The following is a 20898-nucleotide window of genomic DNA, read 5'->3' on the forward strand; positions in this document are numbered from 1 at the left end:
ATGTGTCTGTACATATAGCCATCATCTGCGTCTGTCGTCGCCGTCGCCGTCGCTGTCACCGTCGTCGCCGTCGCCGTGCACTTTTACCGATAACACGATAAGTGGAAAACTGTTTTTTCTTTTGGCTTGAAACTTACAGAACTGATGAATATTCATAATACGCAGGTCAAGTTCGAAAATCAGCATGATCGGGTCACTTATAGGGAATTTATGCTGTTTTTTCACTTTTTTCAGCATATATGCAGCACCGATAACACGATAAGTGGAAAACCATTTTACCTTTTGGCTTGAAACTTACAGAACTGATGAATATTCATAATACGCAGGTCAAGTTCGAAAATCAGCATGATCGGGTCACTTATAGGGAATTTATGCTGTTTTTTCACTTTTTTCAGCATATATGCAGCACCGATAACATGATAAGTGGAAAACCATTTTACCTTTTGGCTTGAAACTTACAGAACTGATGTATATTCATAATACGCAGGTCAAGTTAGAAAATCAGCATGATCGGGTCATTTTTAGGGAAGTTATGCTGTTTTTCACTTTTTTCACCATATATGCAACACTGATAACATGATAAGTGAAAAATCATTTTACCTTTTGGCTTGAAACTTGCAGAACTAATGAATATTCATATTACGCAGGTCAAGTTCGAAAATCAGCATGATCGGGTCATAAGTTATGCTGTTTTTTTCACTTTTTTCAGCATATATGCAGCACCGATAACATGATAAGTGGAAAACCGTTTTTTCTTTTGGCTTGAAACATACAGAACTGATGAATATCCATAATACGCAGGTCAAGTTCGAAAATCAGCATGATTGGGTCACTTATAGGGAATTTATGCTGTTTTTTCACTTTTTTCAGCATGTATGCAACACCTTTGTGCTATATGATGGTACTGTATGGATGGCAGTCTATAAAATTGTCCCTTGGGTGATCACTAATTTAATTAAGGTCTATAAAGTCACTTGCCTACTCATTAATTTTCAATTGGCCATTAAATGAGATTACATAAAACACTCCTTGAGATTTCCCTGTAAAGTCCCATAGGTTTAGCTCTCTTAACTGTGTCACAAAATTAGGATTTGGTGATAATTGTGCAGATAAATGGTGTTAAACATTGCAAATAAATTTACAACAAAAAGAATGTGTTATGCCAACATGCTATAGATGAATAACAGTGCTTTATTTTTCTCAAACTTGGTGGGGTTATTAATATCAAGTTAATACAGCTAGATTAAAAGTTTGAATAGCAGCTTTATTGGAATTTTTTACGTTTTATTTAAAATTTTTTTTTAATTTTTTTAAAAATATTTCAAACACTAGATGTGATTTTTTACTCCCACCCACCAGAAGTGCTGTGCATTTTCTGTATTTTTGTATATAATTGTTATTTCTTCAGATTTAATTCTTAGGCATGTTAACAGTCTCATTATGGAACTAATAAGATATGTAAAAGTGTTGTTTTGACATTTTCTGCTTCTTAACAATATTGTTGATTATATAAAAATGTTATAATATTGTGCATTGTGTAATAAAGTATCATAAATGGAAAGGAACTCATCATTGCAGTTTGTCAGATTTAATCATTCACTATGTTCAGCATCTGCAAATGGAGCAAATTGGACATTGAAAATTGTTCTATTGATATAGTTGAACATTTAAAAATTACAGTTTATTGATCATTTTGTTTTAAAAAAGGTGTTGAAAATGGAAAGAAAATCATTTCAGTACAGTTATCTCTTGTTTACATTTTGGCATTTTGAAAGTGTGACTCTGAACTTCCATGGCCTTGAAGACCTTCCCAAATCACATTTTCTGAATATTCATGATACTTTTATTTTTTTATAAAAAATTTGATGGTCATTATGCTGTTAAGTATTATGTTTTATTGCATGAAAGTTGAAGAAAACCCTATTTTGGACACTGCTGCCAGGATAGCGATTAAGGGAAAACCATGTTACTTACGATACTGAAACTTACTGAAAAGTTTCATAAGACAGAAGTGCAGCTTGTGTTTGAAAACCAGTGTGATTGTTTTCTGTTTTGGAGGCAATGCAGGTTTATAGAGTGCTATACTGGCATTTTCAAGTTGTGACTTATCACTCCCATCTGCCAGGAGCCCTGTACTCTTACTTTGTAACATTTTCTGTATTTTGTTAAGTTACAAGAATGATTCTTAGGATTGACATACAGCCAAAAAAAAAAAAAAATTAATTATATATATATATATATATATATATATATATATATATATATATATATATATATATTTTTTTTTTTTTAATGAGTTTAAGCAATTTTTTTTTGTGTTTAATTTTCACTGTGCCTCATTCTGGCACTTCCAAAGTTTAACTCTTATCAGCCTGACACCTTAGGGACTATTTCCAGACCCTATCACGCTAACTGTGGATTGATCTATCTCCATGGGAATTCTCTCTAAATTGCAATCAATGTAAGTGGCTTAGTTGTCTGTCACGCCTACTGAAACTGGCATGCCAGAATCCTAAGACTCTCAAACTGAAAGCAATTTAGTGAGAAACCCCTTGGAGTTGGATTGATCCTGTTAGATTGATCTAGGTATGGGAACTTAGTCTAATGCTTGATACACATTTTAATTTCATCCTAATCCAATGTTATGCAGAATAAGAATTTGATTTTGGCTATGCAGTTACAGTAAGCATAATACATTAGTTCATCAGAATTGACAGTATCCTATTTCCTGCGTTTTTATTTTCTGGTTTTTGTCTGTACATTTGACAGCTTTGCTGCCTTGTTGTAACATTTGAACATGGGGGCTGACAGCTTCAGAAGAGAGTTGACGTGATAATTTGCTGTGTAATAATAAGGGAAATTAACACAAGTACCATGCATTCATATCAAGTGAATTACTGTTTAGAGTATGTCAGTATGTTTATAATGTAAAATGTTTTCTTTAAAGAAAAGGTATTCTTTTAGTTCCTATAATGTAAAAAAAATAGCACTCAATGCAAGAAGAAAAGTGTTTGGCTAATTCTTAAAATAAAAATCAATGAAAATTATTACATAATACTGCAAATTGGTATGAATCAACTTGAACTCTATTGATAATATCATGGATGAATGATTCACAAAAAATTATAGGAAAACATATTGATAAAATATAACCATTTATTTTGAAACCCAATATAGGAACCAATTTCTGTAAATGGAATGTTTGTAAGCAATTTGGCATTTGCCACAGATCCTAATTTGAATATACAATTATGTATGCTTTTCACTAAATCTTAGTTACTTTATTTTTCTGTTAAAGATGTGACATATTATTAGAGATCCTTCGATACTTGCATGTGGAAGCCTGTATTGCAGCAGTACAGCAATGTTTGTACGATTTGATTTTCCTGACAAAAATAAAAGAGCAGACTTCGCCTCATATAATAGTACTTTTCATAAAATGAAGATTTACAGAGACAAAATATGTTTTAAAATGGATGAGCGACCGATGAGTTCATCGGCATCAACAATATTTTTTTTACAAAGTTAACAACAGCAGTAAATCAAAGTTTTAAAACAAAAATTAAAATTCATCCACATTTTAACATGACCGTAGTGGCGGATCCAGGGAAGGCCACATCTTGGTCACGTGACCCTAGAGCGTTTAAGCCATTCCTTTCCCCCCACCCCCCAAAAAGAAAGCTGTCTTTCGACCAGTGTGCCCTTCCTATAACAACATATTTGCCTCGTCTGTTGTTTTATATCTGCTAAGCGAGGCAAATAGTTTGTTACTTGTGTCCTCAATCTCAAAAAGAAAAAACTCCTGGATCCGCCCGGGTGCGCTGATGTAATATATTTATCTGTACGGACAGTCCACTTTATCAGGCCAGTCACAGGCTCCAGCTTTAGGATTGAAGAGAAGTCCCGGAGGACACAGGCGCCCTCTTTGGATCATATACCCATCGCAAGAGAGGAAGGTGCTGCAGTCGCCGGGCTCCGGAAAATTTCCACTGGGTTTCTGGCACAGTTTGCCTGAAAATATGTAAATTTGGAGGAGCGTGAGTCTCAGTCTCTCTCTCTCTCTCTCTCTCTCTCTCTCTCTCTCTGTGATTGACGTTTTCAACGGTATAAATTTCATGTGAATTGGCGTTGAATGTACAACAATATATATATAAGTGCGCTGTTAGAAGACGTACGCACGCTTAAAGGGACAGGCCTTAAAATTAACATATTAAAATTCCGCAACAGTCATACCCCACTTACATAAAATAATTTTAAGTACCTTGCCCATTTCTTCCTTTCTACAAATTTTAACCTGCCCTCATCAATCCATTCCAATGATTCTGAGCAAACTTAACATTTCAATTTAGTTTTAAAATTACAAAACCAAATTCCAGTCTAAAGTAATTTTATGTTACCAAGCCCCAGGAATATCACGTCAGTACTGACCATGGTCAAGCCTCCGGCCACAGTCAACATTCTGAGGGAGGTCACATATTTTCTTCCCGGCCCTGAACTTGAGGTCCCCTGGGCAGTCAAAGTTGACCACCACCCCCTCAGGACAGATGACCCTGTAGCCACCGCAGTTACTGTTATCCGGCAAAACCCTGCACAGGGGCTCTGGAATAAAGAGGGTCGGAAATTGACAGTTTTTTTAATGTATCAGTAAATTGTATTACACAGATTGATGGTGTCATTATCGTACAGTTTTTGGTTAAAACCAAACGAATGCGATGAATATAAACTTAAAACAGGAAACCTAATGATAAAATGATTTGCCATACTGTTCACAATTCAAACCCAATTGAAGCATCGATTGTAAATCTAGAAGCAACCTATGAAAAATGTTCAGCAACAGTATTTGGCAAATCGCCCCCCCCCCCCTCCCCTTGAATACACCGGTAACCACCACCTACCATCAGGTTCAGGTACAAGCGCTTCCGATTCGTAGGTACAGCAGACTGGCTCGTCAGTACACTGTTTAGTCAGCCAATCATAGAGCTGTGTTCGTCCCGGGCACTCATGAATCTGGACAACCTCGAAACCGACACATGTCATGTACTGATTGCAGGCAACGGGATGTTTGTAGATTCCTTCCGAGCCCGGACACACAGGGTAACCTGGAAAGAGACGTTGTCACGTTCCTCTTTAGAAAGTAATTAGTAACTTAAAGGCAAAATGAAATATGGTAAACGTTCAGCTTAAATGATGTTAACACCATTCATTAAAATTTTCCATTCGCTTTTTGTAAAAAAATTAATTAATCAAAACTTTTATAAGATTGTCAACATGAGAATGTCTCTGAAATATTTCTAAAAGCAACTCTCTTGATAAATATATAAAAATGTGCTAATATTTTTGATTTTGCATAAAAAGATAAAACAACAACATACCATCTAGTCCTGAGCTGGGCGGTGCAGGAGGGTCGCTCATGTCATAAGGGCACCCTGGCTTGGGTTTGGGCTTTGGCTTCTCCACTGGTGGCAGCGGCAGTATGGGCCGATTATGACACTTGACGTTCCACGGCCAGTCACACCAGTTTTTGGACTCCACATACATAAGACCTCTGGCACACGGTCTGTTCCTGTAAACTTGGTAATCTTCACACGTGACAAAGTCTCTGCAGTTCAACGGCTCCTCCCAGTTACCATTAGGAGCGCGGCATATTGGATTCTCTGAACACGAATTTAAGAGTTTGTTAAAACTTATTAAAAAAACAACCCTGAATTACATACTGATTTATACAAATTTAAAATTCATATTTATCATATCCCAGACAGCAAGACGCACGGTATGGCCTGCCGTTGACCCAATGTTGGAAATCCGACGCCAATCAATGTTAACCGTGCCAATGTCGGACGACAGTTTGCTATCTGGGATATACGTACTAGACTATATAAAAGAAACATTTACAGTGCAGTAAGCGAATTTGGTTCCTTGGTAATTGGATTCGCTAAAAGAGTAGTGTATTTAAAGTTAGCTTGATATGATATGGGACATGTAACTGTAAATGTCTTAAAGGTATGATTGCAATATGTTACAGAATCTGAATAAAGACCATCCCAATGAAGGAGTCTTACTTCATAGTACCACTGATGATAAGTTGCGTCTTAAGAGTCATTCAATCCTGAAAAAAGAGTAGGCCAAACGTTATGCCACAAACTCAGGCACATTATTAGGCCTACCAGTAGGCCTACTTACTGTGTATGGTCCTGTTTTTACACCGTACAGAATTATCTTCTTCACATTTGCTGGTGTTCTCATTGAACAATAACCCAACAGGACACACGTATTCCACGTCTATCATGGTGTCGTTCACCTCGTCATAACACGCCACCAAGTAACCGCCACAGTTGTTGGGGTTTCCTTTGACCTCGCACGGCGGCGGCTCTGGAACCGTAGCATTTAATTAAATGCATACAATGGACGTTAGGCCTTTTGTATTATGGCCAAATCAGATCTTCATTTCCTCTAACGTTTGCTCATGTTACATTTATCACTAAGGTAAACTAGGTCCTGGTTGATTATTTTTCTACAGTACTAATTTTAATCGAAAAACAATGGAGAGTCGAACAGAAAGCCAATTTTACTATCACTCAACACGAAATTCAATATTAGCCCATTTCAGAAACTGCGTGAATCTGCACAAAGTATTTCATTCAAATGACTTCCATGGTATGTACTTTTTGAGTGGTTACATTTCACCTATCTTTTTATACATGTACGGTAGGCCTATATCTTTAAAGGAATAATCTTTGACTGAAGTGGCGGTTCAATACTACAGACAGGTACACATATTGCAAGCTGTTTCAATTTGGTTTTACATCATATGTGATATTCGTAATATTTTAGTTGTGAAATGCTAAAAACTAAACGACCCATTATACCTGTTCGATTCCTCATAACCTGTCGGACGTGCATTGCCATGACGTCACAGAGCACCGCCTCTGGTGACGCGCACCTGCCAGTCACGTTGTCGTAGTGCATTCCATGTGGACAAGGGTTGTCATGGAGAACTACGAAATCTACTGCACACGTGTAGAACTCGTTGCAGCGAAGTGGGTGCCGGAACGTGCCGTTGGGTGCGGGGCATATGGGCACTTCTACCCACACTGTAATCAAGATAGTTCAACATATAATCATGTTTCAATAAAAGGTAATGTTTATTTCATTTTTAAAAGTTTCAGGTCGATGTTAAAATGGAGAAACTCTTCTAGAATCCTACGAAAATGTAGAAGACGCTTGAGGTATTTGTGTGTGCAGATATGACTGCGTGCTCTTTGTTAATTTGAAGCTGACCACTGACTACTGACCTATCTCGCAGTTAATTCCAGTGACCATGGGTGGACAATCGCACGTGTACATGTTGACCAGGTCATTGCACGTGCCCCCATTTTGACACGGAGCTGATTCGCATTCATTGATGTCTGAATGATAAAGAGAAAGAAAAATGTACATAAAAAGTACTTAAATAAAAGTAAAATACCACTGTACAAAATAACAATTTAATCGCTTTTGCAAGCTTTTTGTAATACAGAATAGTTCTTCTGTTCTTTGGTACAAGTAATAGTTATATATAATTACAGAGACAAAAAGATTACATTTAAGTTACAAAAATACTGTAACATAACTATTATTCTGTGAAGTTCATTCCTCAGTTGGAAAGAGAAACTAAGCTGCAATGATCACAGGCTGTAGCTGAGCTCGTATTGATCCGTGTGCGCCAGACTAGTATTCAGCTCTTTGTTTTACCTACCTGTCTCACAGCTGAGCCCTGTGTATCCAGGGACGCAGGTACAGGTGTAGTAACCGATCTCGTCAAAACACGTCCCGTCATGCTGACAAGGGTTAGATGCGCATTCATTTATATCTGCACGATGAAAGAAAAAGAATAAACATGTAGGATTCAAAGACGTTTAACAAATTGTCGGCTGGAAACACCCCAGTTGATCTTTTTAACGATCACAGTAATATGCTGTATTAAGGCCATTATTTCCAGTCGGTCAAAAATAATATGCTCGTTTATGTTGCCATTAAAAAACATCAATGTTGACAATAAGACCATCTCACAAGTTTAGCTTTAAGTTTTTTTCAAACCTTAATAACTTAATATTAACGCAAAATATCTAAGCAATGCTGGTGAGTTAATGATTTCTATTTATTTTCACATGATGTGTTGGCTTGCTATATTTTTTATTTCGTTATTTAATGAAACATATTAAATATTTTTATTACCCGTTTCACAATTTATTCCAGTGTATCCCAAGACGCATGCGCACTGGTACTTTCCAATGAGATCCAGGCACGTGGCACCGTTGAGGCAGGGGTCTGAGGCACACTCGTTGATGTCTATTTAGATATAAATACAGGCATGTATTTTTTATATATTTTTTTTACAATACCCACTGCTTAATAAAGAATAACATTAGGCCTAAAGCAAAGGAAATTAAGAAAATAGTATTATGTTCCAATGTTCCAATATTGTATAAATTGCTGTCCTTAAAGGTCAAATGCAATTTTGATGAATTAAGGGCAACTATATTTTCTTGGGACAATAATTTTATTTGTTTTGGTATAAAGTGATAAAGAAATCAGGCTACTAATTAAGTTTCAGTTTTAGTGAACACAATCCTAGACAATATTTCCGAGAGCTTTTTGCCGTTACCCACAGCAACGTTGACGTATGATGTTGGCATGATGAAGTTATGTAGGGGAGACCGGGGCTAGTTGGCCCAGTTAGACACTTTTGGCCTTGTAGAGCCAACTAGGAATGGGTTAGAGTAACAAAACCGGTTTCAAAGTAAGCCCTATGAACTAAGCTACGTATGTAACGCCATTATTTTTCAAATATAATGCCAGATGGCTCACAATTTGACAAAAAACGTAGTTGACGTCAAGGGGGCCAACTTGCCCCGCCCCAGGGTCGGGGCAAGTTGGCCCCCCCTATACGAAAATGAAGTATATATCCCATGTAAACGCCTTGAAATACATTTTTATACATTTTTAATTTATTAAATTGATTTTTGAGAGTCTTTGATGAATAAATAGTTCAAATGAGGCAGATTTATTGAGGTTTCCGTACGTCACGTTGTGGGGGGGGGGATGTGTTGCAAGAACAAAAAAATCTATCAATAAGATTTGTTTTGTTTTAATTAAGAATATATTAATAATGTTATAAAGCAGGTTTTTAATTAATAAAAACTAATAATAAATTTACGTTTTAAAAGAAAGTAATAAATTCAGTTTTAAACCATTGAGTTTGTTTCAACAATGGGAGGGGTGGAAAATCCCCTTGGGGCCACATATAACACTAAAAATACAATAAAATCACCTTACAATGAATTAAGGCAAAATAAATGTTTTTCTAAGGAAAGTCCAGTGGATTTGCTTTCTATTACATACAATCAACAGAACATTTCTAATATAAATTTTCGAAAAGACACAAGAGAGTAAATTTTAAAAAAATCAATCAGACGGTTAACTCCGGCAAGCTTTGTCAATTTCACCAACTTGTTTATTTCAAGAAGTTACCAACTTGTTTATTTCAAGAAGTTACAACTTCTTGTTTATTTCAAACAGCGTTGCGCGCAAAGGATTGTGGGTAATATGAGGGTCCAACTTGCCCCGAGTCAAGGGGGCCAACTAGCCCCGGGTGCACATTATTTATTTTAAGGGATGGCAGCCATTTATGGTGCTAGAATGAGCAACGATGATACATCTCTGTGAAACTTGAAACAATGAGCTTCAGTTTGATGCCCTATACATATCTTATATTCGATCAAAAGCCTATGAAAATAGATTTTTAAATCTCTTAAACAAAATTACTTTTAGGTGCAAAAATAGTTCATTTGGACTCACCGCTTAATTAAAACTTTTTAACGGCCGACACTTCCTTAGCATTGTAGGCTACGGTCACTTTACAAGTGTATGTGGCCAATTTCTTTACCTCGTAGTTACTTTTTCATAAAATGACGGGGGGCCAACTTACCCCGGGGTCCAACTAGCCCCGGTCTCCCCTAATGGGCTATGAGATGCAATTTTGAGACGTGAGCATTAATTTTCACACTTTGAATTAAAAACCTTCTCACCCGTTTCACAATGGACGCCGGTAAATCCTAAAGCACAAGTACAGGTGTAGAACGCGATGCCGTCATTACAGGTGGCACTATTCTGGCAAGGATTCGACGCACACTCATCAATATCTGTGTAAATAGATGAGATAACTTACATAGCAGTGGAACTTCTGCGTAGATATAGGTTACTGGGCAAGTAAACGCACAAACAGACAGGACGGATGAATGAGGTGCTTTTTGCGTGCGTGTTCGAGTTGGTATTGTCAGGAGAGCGTAAGGCAGAATAGTCTAACATAGAGTTATATGATAGATATCAATTAATTGCAGCAAACGCTGAGTCTTTATTCAAAATAATAAAACATTTTATATTTACTGCAGCAATAGGCTATGCCTGAATAATACCATATCAAGCCTGATAAAACGGTTACTTACTGGTTTCACACTTGAGCCCCGTGAAGCCGGCTGGACAGAAGCACGTGTAGCCGTTCACCTGGTCTCGACAGACTCCGCCATTCAAACATGGCGCCGACGCACACTCATTGATATCTAGACATGGTGAAAATTAACGTCAACTTTGTGTTCGGTGTTTTTATACTTTTACACCAGTCAGCTCTATCTAGAGAACTAATTACGCCATATGTAAAACACAATAATTGACGAATACGCATCTCATGGAAGTAGTAATATATCATACAACAAATGACCTTTTTTATAATAACTACAACTTTAGGAAAAAATTGTTCGTTGGATTGGCTCACCAATCTGACAGCGTCTTCCCGTGAAGCCTTCCCGGCACATACAGCTGTATCCGTTCACCAAGTCCGTGCAGTTACCGCCGTTAACACAGGGGGACGGGTCGCAGTCGTTTATATCTGTTTATATAAACGTAAGGCCTAAATTGTGTTATTTCTTTAAAACCGGTCAGTGTGCGTGTATAAGTATTTTGTTTGAGTAACACGATATCTAGAGGATTTACCACGGTTTTTAAGTTTTCATTGTCGCAGCTTGCCTAAATCTCTCTCTCTCTCTCTCTCTCTCTCTCTCAAATGCCAGAAAGATCTATCTCTAACACTCTCTCTGATTGATGGACCAATAAAAGAAAGAATAACTTGTTATATCAATAGACATAATAATAGCACGGTATGAACACAGACACCTATCTGTCTCACACCTGACACCGGTATATCCTGGTACACATAGACACCTACCTGTCTCACACCTGACACCGGTATATCCTGGTACACATAGACACCTACCTGTCTCACACCTGACACCGGTATATCCTGGTACACATAGACACCTACCTGTCTCACACCTGACACCGGTATATCCTGGTACACATAGACACCTACCTGTCTCACACCTGACACCGGTATATCCCGGTACACATAGACACTGGTATCTGTTTAACCCGTCTACACACCGGGCATCGTTCTGACAGGGATTGGAGGCACACTCGTCTATTTCTGAAATAGAACGGAATACGATGGGTTAGCTACTGTACACTAACATCCTACTCTACACTCCCCCGAGATACAATACAATACGACACAGTCTTGTTATCTATCAAGAAAAAAATAATAATAATAGTAATAATACATGTAGCAAGCTTAAATCGGGGTTCACAAATAACGAAAATTTCTCAAAGAAATGTCAACGTACCTTCCTGACAGTTGACCCCCGAGTACCCAGCGCGACACGTGCAGTCATACCTGTTGATACCGTCCGTGCACCTGCCGCCATTTTGACAAGGTGACGAGTCGCACTCGTTGATTTCTGCTCATTCATATGTAAAATCAACGTTATTAAAAGACAAAAAATGACATGCTTTACTGTATGTAAACAAAATAAAAAATATTTCTGTAAATGCACTTAAATGGGACTAGTTTCGAGTTAATCACATTCTTCCCAATTAAAACGGGTCAATTTAATTACGTTTAAAGTTACAAAAACAATGCTTGCCACCTGAATTTGAAACACCACGTAATTGTTCTACTTCTTTTTACATAAGTGCGAAAAAAGAAAAAAAAACCTATTGTGTGTGTTACGGATTTTTACCACAATCACCACGTTGAATGAAAAGCCAAGGACTTCACGAGCCAACGTAGTCCCGCCCATTTCCTGTTTACTTACCTGATTGGCAGTTGACACCAACGTACCCTGGCGGACACAGACACGTGTACTTGTTGATTTTATTTAAACACGTGGCCCCGTTCTGGCACGGCGCTGACTGACATTCATTTATATCTGGAACACAAAATTTAAGATTTTTTTTTTTTGCAATATGCTTAAATAAAAAGGTTTTTGATTTATTTCTCGTATTGAAAATCTAAATCTTATTATATGTAGCAAATGTGCATTTATGGCAACTAGGCGTAGCATCATTATTCAACAGGCCAAAAAGTGAAGCGGGTGATGCATCTGTGTTCCAAATCCGTTGCAATAGATTCATTTACGTAATCCTATCGTGCATAAAGTAAAATACATTGAGTGCAATATGTACAGTTTCACAGTTATATTATACTTACCTGCAGCGGCCATTGCTGTAACACGGACTGAAAAGCCTTAGTGTTCTATCTTACACATGGACATTCCAGAAAATTTATAATAAGTTTAGACAAGACTGTGTAACATACCAACTTGACAGTCCCTGCCAGCATACCCTGCTGGACAAATACACGTGTATCTGTTCACGCCGTCCACACACTCCCCGCCATTCTGACACGGAAGCGAGGCACATTCGTTTACTCCTGCAATAGAAATACACGGGGATGACTCACTCTCCTCCTATACGTCTCGCTCTCAATAAGCATAAAAAAAACCCTTTGCTCCATACGCGATGTTAAAACAAAACATTATCTCGAGACAATAAAATGAATCCTATCACACTGCAGTACTACATGCAGCAAACTTGAAAACAAATACAATTTTTAAATGTTGAATTAAATCTCTGATAATGAAGCGCAAAAAAATGAACTACCTTCAAATATTGCCAAAAATAAATTCAATTATTAAATGGATAGGATCTGTTACCGCTATTCATATCATTAAACATTACAAGTGTTTCATGTACGGGAAAGATTGCACTAGAGTTCTGGAGCCAAAGTGAAAGTGCATAATGACATTTTCCCGTAGTGTTTCGCTTTAATTTAACGCATATACAAGTATTATGTCAACATCATGCTACTCGTTGTGGAGATATCAATCAACAAAGAAATGCTGCTACTTACCTATCTGACAATTCACACCCGTATAGCCACCAAGACAGCGACACGTGTATCCATTGACGCCATCTTCACATACGCCGCCGTTCTGACACGGCTCCGAGGCGCACTCGTCACGATCTGAATACAAGATGTGCTGTTGGTTATAACAGGCATGTTACCGAGTGTTCGGGTTTTAACAATTCTGGATAATGAGAACAACCTGCTTCATCAGTTTTTATTTCCGGCCTTGGGACACTTTCAGATAAAGTCAATGTTGTCTTGAATTTCTATTGACCATCAGAATAATTTTGATGACCAATTAAGACGTTTGACATGAATTTCATGTTCAAAAAATCTTTTTATCGCTTGCAGTCTTAATTAAAAAAAAACTGTGAAATATGTAGGGCCTATTCATACATTCAATATTTGCGGTGAATATTTAAGCTCCCATCGAATCAATCGGTTTTCGGCGTGTTTATTAATTAATTATTTCCTATAACGGTACTATAGTTGTATGTAAATTCTGCTATTGGAGCCACACACATACATCTTAAATAATATACTAAAGTATTTTACCTATCTGGCAGTTAACGCCTTCGTACCCGGGAACACAGTTGCATGTGTAGCCGTTAACCTCATCGTTACACGTGCCGCCATTTTGACACGGAGAGGACAGGCATTCGTTTAGCTCTGGAAGTAACAGGTTGAAGGCAATGCCATGGGTAATGTCATATAAAAATAACACCCATAAACGAGTAAGATAGTACATTGTATTCAGTATGGACAGAGGAATGATAATAATGGAGGTAAGTTTCCACTTTCCAATGGTGGATCCATCAATTTGCTCAGTGTTAAAACCTCTGAAACTCTTAATAATCTTGATAAACTTTTTTTTTCAAAATGTAAACGTGACTCACATACCATTCAAATAGAACACTATCCATAGATATACACCTGTTAAAACCTACCTGTCTGACACTGCCTGCCAAAATAACCCGGACGACACTGGCACCTGTACCGGTTGACCTCATCCACGCACCTGCCGCCATGTTGGCACGGCTCAGACTCACACTCGTTAGTTTCTAGACAATACAAAAGCATGCACAGTCAGGACATTATTAGCGTCAGAATTGTCACAAAGAAAACAGAAAACCGCTGCATTCACGTAAATATTTACTTTTTATCTTATCTTAATACACGCAAACCATTAGAACCGTTGCGTTCACGTAAGTATTTTTTTCTTTTTGTAACTTAAAATATTTTGTATAAATACAAGCAAACCGTAATGTAACATGGTACTACAGAATAATGTGTGTATTAGAATATAAATGAAACAAGAAATAAAAGTACCTGTTTGACAGTTCAACCCGACGTAACCAGGGAGACAGACGCAGGTGTAGGCATTGAAGGCATCCACGCACCGCCCACCATTCTGACAAGGTCTGGTGTCACACTCGTCACGCTCTTAATAATATGTGGAAAGGATTGAATTAACTGAGTGAAACAAACCAAGCAATATACCTTAAAATCTGACATTTTATTTCAGTGCTCCATTCAGTATTTGCATAAACGAAGTATGAGCAATATAATTGCTTTGGATATATTATACGGTGTTCGGTTTTGGCGAAGATCACGTAAGCATTTAAAGCTACTGAAAATCTCGGAAAACACACTTTTATCAAACATATTCTTATTAAAGGCTACAGCTCGTCTACTACATCTATTTCTTCCATTCACACACAAATAATCACCCACGCAATTTTTCGTCAGATAATGCCACCCGATGCTAATGCAGCGAGGGAAAAATGTGCCGCATACTGGAACCAGTTCCGACTCCCTATCAGCGCTCACCTAGTTGGCAGTTGACGCCAATGTAACCCTCTACGCAGAGGCATGTGTACTGTCCGTCCCCATCCACACATGTACCACCGTTCTGACATGGTTGAGACAGGCACTCATCAGTCACTAGAAGCAAACGTAAGTTGTTTATTTATACAGCGATAATTAAGGCACTACGGGTATAACATGTAATAATTTATCTAAATATACTCTCTCGCCACGGGTCAGAACTGAGGACAGTGACCTCACAATGACCTCACAGTTACATCGCTGCTACCTCACAATGACCTCACAGTGACGTCACAATGACCTCACAGTAACGTGAGATCTACCTCACAACAGCATCAGTGACGTCATAATGTCCTCACAGTGACGTCACAATGACCTCATAGTGACGTTACATTTATATTACAATGATTTCACAGTGATCTCACCTATCTCGCAGTGGACGCCTCCATATCCTGATGGACAAATGCAGGTATAGCCGTTGACCTGGTCCACGCATGATCCTCGCTGTTGACACGGTTCCGACTGACACTCGTCCACATCTGCAGAATACAAGAAAATCCATGTTTTTGTGTATTTTAAGATTAAATCAAAAATTTTAGATGTTCTGTTTTATTTTGTTAGCCTGTATTGTCGCTGTGTGCATTTTAAATGGATGTCACTAATTTCCCTTTAGGTCAAAAAGCATGGGAGATTAAGCCTGTAAGTACAGGAGTATGTAAATGCACGCGCTGTGTGTTAGACTTTTATTAAGCAAAAATATAATTTTCCTGGAGATTTCTGCTTTTTCTCTGTGGTATACGATATCCATTTAGAATTTTATCAAAACGGTTCTGAGTACTAAGATTTTAATTGCAAATGCCATAAATTAAATTCACCAGTCTTTAACTTCATAAACAAAAACAAAAATTACAAACTTAATAACGATATTATTTTGTTGAAGAATTTCGATTTTCTTCCCTTGGTGATTCAGGGTGGTTAAAGACATTTCCAGGAAGATTGACCCACCTATCTGGCAGTTGCTGCCTGTAAAGCCTGGGAGGCAGACACACTGGTACTCGTCAATGCCGTCCACACAGCGGCCCCCGTTCTGACAAGGATTCGAATCGCACTCAACGACCTCTGCAAGAAACATGGGGCATGGAATATAGCTTAAATCTTATCTATAAACTAGTAATGAACAATGCAATATGATAATGGTAATACATGTTGATCCACACGGAAAAGAGGATGATTCAGAAGCTAAGGCAGGCACGTGCCCCCCCCCCCCTCCCCAACCCCAGAGATGCCATTACTTGACACTAAGGATAAATACGAACATCATTGTACATATACTAAGACAAGTTCAAATAGTAATTGAATATCTATAACAGCAAATGTTTCCCCAGTCTGAGATTGACCATTGGCTACCTTGTTCACAGTTTATACCAGCGTAACCACGTGGACATTGACATTTGTACTCATTGACCCCGTCCTCGCACTGACCGCCATTTTCACAGGGTAAAGACGAGCACTCGTCAATATCTGAAGAAGATTATAAAGAAAATATGTTCAAGATTAGGAAAAAGATATCATAAATGTCCCACGCCAAGATCCATTTACCTTTGTGCTGTAGTTTTCTAAACAGTCCTCTAAATTTGAATTGTTCGCTAGTTAAAAGTTAATTATCGACGCGCCCACAAATTACACTTGCTTCAAATAAATAAATGAAATTTAACGTGTTCTTAAAATATGCGATCAGTGATCACCGAATTTATAATCACAAAGACAGATTTTCAAAGTCTTTTATTTAAAAAAAAAATGGCACCTATTTGGCATCGTGTTCCGGTAAAACCCGGCGGGCATGCGCACTGGAACATATTCTGTAGATTAGTGCAGATACCGCCGTTAATGCAGGGGTCTGATGCACACTCATTCACATCTGAGAGAGAGAAATAATACCATCAGCATAACGTATATCTTGTATCAGTGGCGTATTTACCCAATATGATGAGTTAACTTCCGGGGGTAAGACGTTTATAAAATGAAGAGCTAGAAACTTAAGCCTGTATTTAATAACAAAAAAAAAAAAAAAAAAAAAAAAAAAAAAAAAAAAAAAAAAACACTTTTGCGATTAAAGAAAATCGTTTTTGTTTCTGAAACATTAGAAGATGAAATATTATATTCTGATTTGACGCAATGTTTAAGCACCAGCAAAGATCTGCTATTAGAGGCTACACAATCATTTTCTTTGAGCAAAATGAGGAAAAGTTAAGATCACACGAGTAGTACCTTGTTCACAATTGGGGCCTATAATTCCTGGTGGACAAATACATCTGTACTGTCCAACCTCGTCCACGCACGAGCCTCCATGCTGACACGGAGCAGACGCGCATTCATCAATATCTATAGCAGAAATAGTGTTTGATTATTATACGTGTAATTTGTATTGAAATGAACTCAAAGAAATGGCAATGCTTCTTTGCAACAGACACAGATAAGAGGCACCAATGTCCACGGCATATTTTTAAGACATAGTTGTGCGTATGATATAATGAAATAATGATCGGCAAAGCCGGTTTTCAATGTGAACGTTTTTAGATGAACATGTACATGTAAGTGCTTTTATGAATCAATATATTAAATAATATGCTCAATCTATTCAACTTTAAAACGGAGATGTCCAAAGATGAACAAATCTTCGACACAAGATCAACTCAAAACAAAAAAAAGGGCCGTTCGGAATGGGACACTAAATACAGTCAGATTAACAGACTAACACACTTGCTCTTGGCGTTTAGTTAAATTTAGAAGAGATGGTGACTCTACGGGTACGTTGCAAAAAAAAATAATAATAAATAAATAAATACATGAACAAATAAATAAATAAAGAGGTGGCGTGTCAGTATGTAAATTATCGGTAATGATATAATGATACATGTAATAATATTTATAAACCGTGGAAAGAGAGACACCACTCTCATTATACATACCTATGCCGCAGTCAGGGCCAGCAAACCCTCGCTGACACAAACACCGGTAACCATTGACCTGGTCAACACACGTGCCGCCATTTCTACACGGCTGGGAGAGACATTCGTCTACTTCTGTTAGTAAAGGTGATTAGAAATTAGACACTCTGATCACATTCTGAGGTATCTAAATTCATTGAACAAGGGAGAATGTGGAACGACTGTTCTGTTATCTATTTTATCAGGCCGTTGGGGTATTTATTTATTCAAATCCCGAATTTTTATGAAATAAATAAAATGCCAGGCTTTATGTTTGTAGAATACATTATAAATTTACATCACTTCCCTGATCTTCTACACATTCTAATCGACGTTTCCCTTTTATACGAAACCGCTGTCACGTTTAAAAGAAGAAAAATGCATTTACATATCAATCTAGCTTTTCAGTATCTGTCTCCTTCACATGCTTAATTTGTTTTTGAACTTTATAAACTTGTAAACCCTACAGCTAAGATCTGTCTTTCTGTATGTCAAGAAAGATCGTAACATCGTAGACGTAAATTTAGTGTAAATACCACTACAATATATGTCGTGTTAAAAGAGATAACAGGAAAGGTACATACCCTCTTCACAGTTAACTCCCGTGTACCCATCCGGGCATGTGCACAAGTAGCCATTGACCCTATCACGACAGGTGCCATCATTTTGACACGGTTGAGAGGCACACTCGTTTATATCTAAAACAAGATGAACATATCTTTATCTATATCAACATACGTGCAGAGGATATAATTGTTCAATATTATGTGTCTGATTTGTTAAAAAAAAAAAGATTCCCTAGATATTTCATTTCAAAAATATACTAAGTAAACCATCGGTGTGTACATTTATGTAGCCTACACCTATTTTGAAACAAATCCTCAGATCACTATACTTCAGCAAATTCTCTTCATTCTTTATGAAAATGCTACAAAAAGTTTTTGTGTTCCTTATTTTTTATTCATTTTTTAATTCTGGTGTTTTCATTTTCCTGTAATATTATAGCTTCCTGCGGCGACCAAGCGACCACAGTTTCCATACAGTACCTTGTTGACAGTGTACCCCCGTATATCCCGGAGTACAGACACACTGATATCTGCCCACACCGTCCACGCAGGTTGAACCATGCAGACAGGGGGCACTGGCACACTCGTCGACATCTACACAGAGAAAAAAGATAATAAACATTAGCATTTTCGTGATTGACAAAAGTTAACCATGCTGGTTTCACATAAAAAAATGAAGTGGGTCCGTAAGCACAAGTGATAGAAAACAATTTTCGTCAGATACAAAGTGGTCACTATATAGACCTACGTACCAACCAATGTAAATCATTCGAGATAGTCTACAAGGAGTCGACGTCGGCACCGCCTGGCGTCATATGAGATAAATAAACGTGCAAGAATAGGCATGAGGTAGGATTAACTTTTCAGCAATAGTGGCCTTAGGGTGAAACACTATGTAACGGAAATGTCGTCTTAGAAACCAATACTTATGAGACACAAAAGCATGGGCTTTTCTTTTATAGACTGTAATTTAACAGAACTAGCTAGGGTCAGTAAATATGTATGACACATCATTTTCACACAAGTCTCAGATGTGACCAGAGAAGCTGTACCAAATAGTCATCAAGGAAGTCATTCTGTAGGTCTGTAGAAAATGCTGTTTTCAGCATACCTATTTCACAGTGAACTCCGCCGTATCCCAAGGGGCACTGACATCTGTAGCTACCTATAGTATTGATACAGGCTCCGCCATGTTCACACGGATTCTCCTCACACTCGTCTATATCTGGAAGTCAGGTTTCAAATATGAAATGTTAAATTGGGAAAGATATCGCCCTTGCTTTCTAGATAAGATGCTAAAACAATATTATTCTAGAATATTATATATCACCGCTCCCGTATTGAATCTGCTGATCAGAAAACACTTTTCAAGATCGTGGACCAAATATCGGAATCAAAATCATCTCAACTGAATGTCCTCCCAGACATGGAAATCTCAGAGCTCCCTCAACTTTTTTCAAATTACTTTACAGATAAGATCAAGAGCATTCGAAATGATCTCGTTTCTTATTCTTCTGTAGAAATCTCAGAAACCCCAGTTACCTGTACTCATGCAGTATTGACTGAATTTTCACCTGTATCAGAAGAAGATGTTTTAGCATTAATGAAAAGCATGAATTCTAAATCTTCTGCCTTAGATCCTGTGCCAACACATATTATCAAAGAGTGCATTACTGTTCTGGCCCCAGTTATTTTAAAGATAGTGAATCTCTCTTTTACAACAGGCATCTTCCCATCCAACTGCAAAGCAGCAATTGTTAGACCCTTGTTAAAAAAACAAGGCCTGTGCAAACAAGTGTTTAAAAATTATCGACCAATATCAAACTTGCCCTTTTTAGGGAAGTTTCTTGAGAAAATGGCATGTATACAACTGAATAACTATCTAGCTCAAAACAGTCTATATGGCAAGTTTCAATCAGCTTATAGAGAAGGACATAGCACAGAAACAGCTCTCCTAAGGGTTCATAATGACATCATGCTTTCTTTAGACAAACAAAAAGATGTTATTTTAGTCCTTTTAGATCTGTCTGCTGCATTCGACACCATTGACCACAACATACTTCTGCACAGACTACAGTACCGATTTGGAGTAAAAGATTTAGCACTTAATTGGTTAACCTCATATCTAAAAGATCGAACACAAAAGGTGTCAATTGAGTCGTTGCTATCAGAGCCCACTATTTTAGAGTATGGTGTCCCTCAGGGGTCTGTGCTAGGTCCATTGCTCTTTTCATTGTAT

General features: G+C 37.6%; 1 protein-coding gene across 1 annotated transcript in view; it reads right to left on the minus strand.

Moving 5' to 3' along the window:
* Nucleotides 1-3138: 3138 nt before the first annotated feature.
* The window catches only part of LOC106171555 (uncharacterized), a 41956-nt gene continuing 24196 nt past the window's right edge, over nucleotides 3139-20898 (minus strand). The window contains exons 15-44 of the mRNA XM_086995545.1: nucleotides 19771-19884; nucleotides 19140-19253; nucleotides 18678-18791; nucleotides 18076-18189; nucleotides 17375-17488; nucleotides 16911-17024; nucleotides 16514-16627; nucleotides 16112-16225; nucleotides 15532-15645; nucleotides 15110-15223; nucleotides 14609-14722; nucleotides 14227-14340; nucleotides 13835-13948; nucleotides 13283-13396; nucleotides 12689-12802; nucleotides 12186-12299; nucleotides 11715-11828; nucleotides 11357-11518; nucleotides 10811-10927; nucleotides 10485-10598; nucleotides 10068-10181; nucleotides 8215-8328; nucleotides 7736-7849; nucleotides 7293-7406; nucleotides 6867-7091; nucleotides 6181-6369; nucleotides 5373-5654; nucleotides 4896-5099; nucleotides 4429-4599; nucleotides 3139-4011 (exon numbers count right to left, since the gene is read on the minus strand). Coding sequence (XP_086851671.1) covers nucleotides 3836-4011; nucleotides 4429-4599; nucleotides 4896-5099; nucleotides 5373-5654; nucleotides 6181-6369; nucleotides 6867-7091; nucleotides 7293-7406; nucleotides 7736-7849; nucleotides 8215-8328; nucleotides 10068-10181; nucleotides 10485-10598; nucleotides 10811-10927; nucleotides 11357-11518; nucleotides 11715-11828; nucleotides 12186-12299; nucleotides 12689-12802; nucleotides 13283-13396; nucleotides 13835-13948; nucleotides 14227-14340; nucleotides 14609-14722; nucleotides 15110-15223; nucleotides 15532-15645; nucleotides 16112-16225; nucleotides 16514-16627; nucleotides 16911-17024; nucleotides 17375-17488; nucleotides 18076-18189; nucleotides 18678-18791; nucleotides 19140-19253; nucleotides 19771-19884 — 4034 coding nt within the window. The 3' untranslated portion in view covers nucleotides 3139-3835. The remainder of the gene's footprint in view (nucleotides 4012-4428; nucleotides 4600-4895; nucleotides 5100-5372; nucleotides 5655-6180; nucleotides 6370-6866; nucleotides 7092-7292; nucleotides 7407-7735; nucleotides 7850-8214; nucleotides 8329-10067; nucleotides 10182-10484; nucleotides 10599-10810; nucleotides 10928-11356; nucleotides 11519-11714; nucleotides 11829-12185; nucleotides 12300-12688; nucleotides 12803-13282; nucleotides 13397-13834; nucleotides 13949-14226; nucleotides 14341-14608; nucleotides 14723-15109; nucleotides 15224-15531; nucleotides 15646-16111; nucleotides 16226-16513; nucleotides 16628-16910; nucleotides 17025-17374; nucleotides 17489-18075; nucleotides 18190-18677; nucleotides 18792-19139; nucleotides 19254-19770; nucleotides 19885-20898) is intronic.

The sequence above is a fragment of the Lingula anatina genome, chromosome 9, assembly GCF_051362555.1.
Source record: "Lingula anatina isolate TDL-2025a chromosome 9, LinAna3.0, whole genome shotgun sequence".
NCBI classification, from domain to species: Eukaryota; Metazoa; Brachiopoda; class Lingulata; order Lingulida; family Lingulidae; genus Lingula; species Lingula anatina.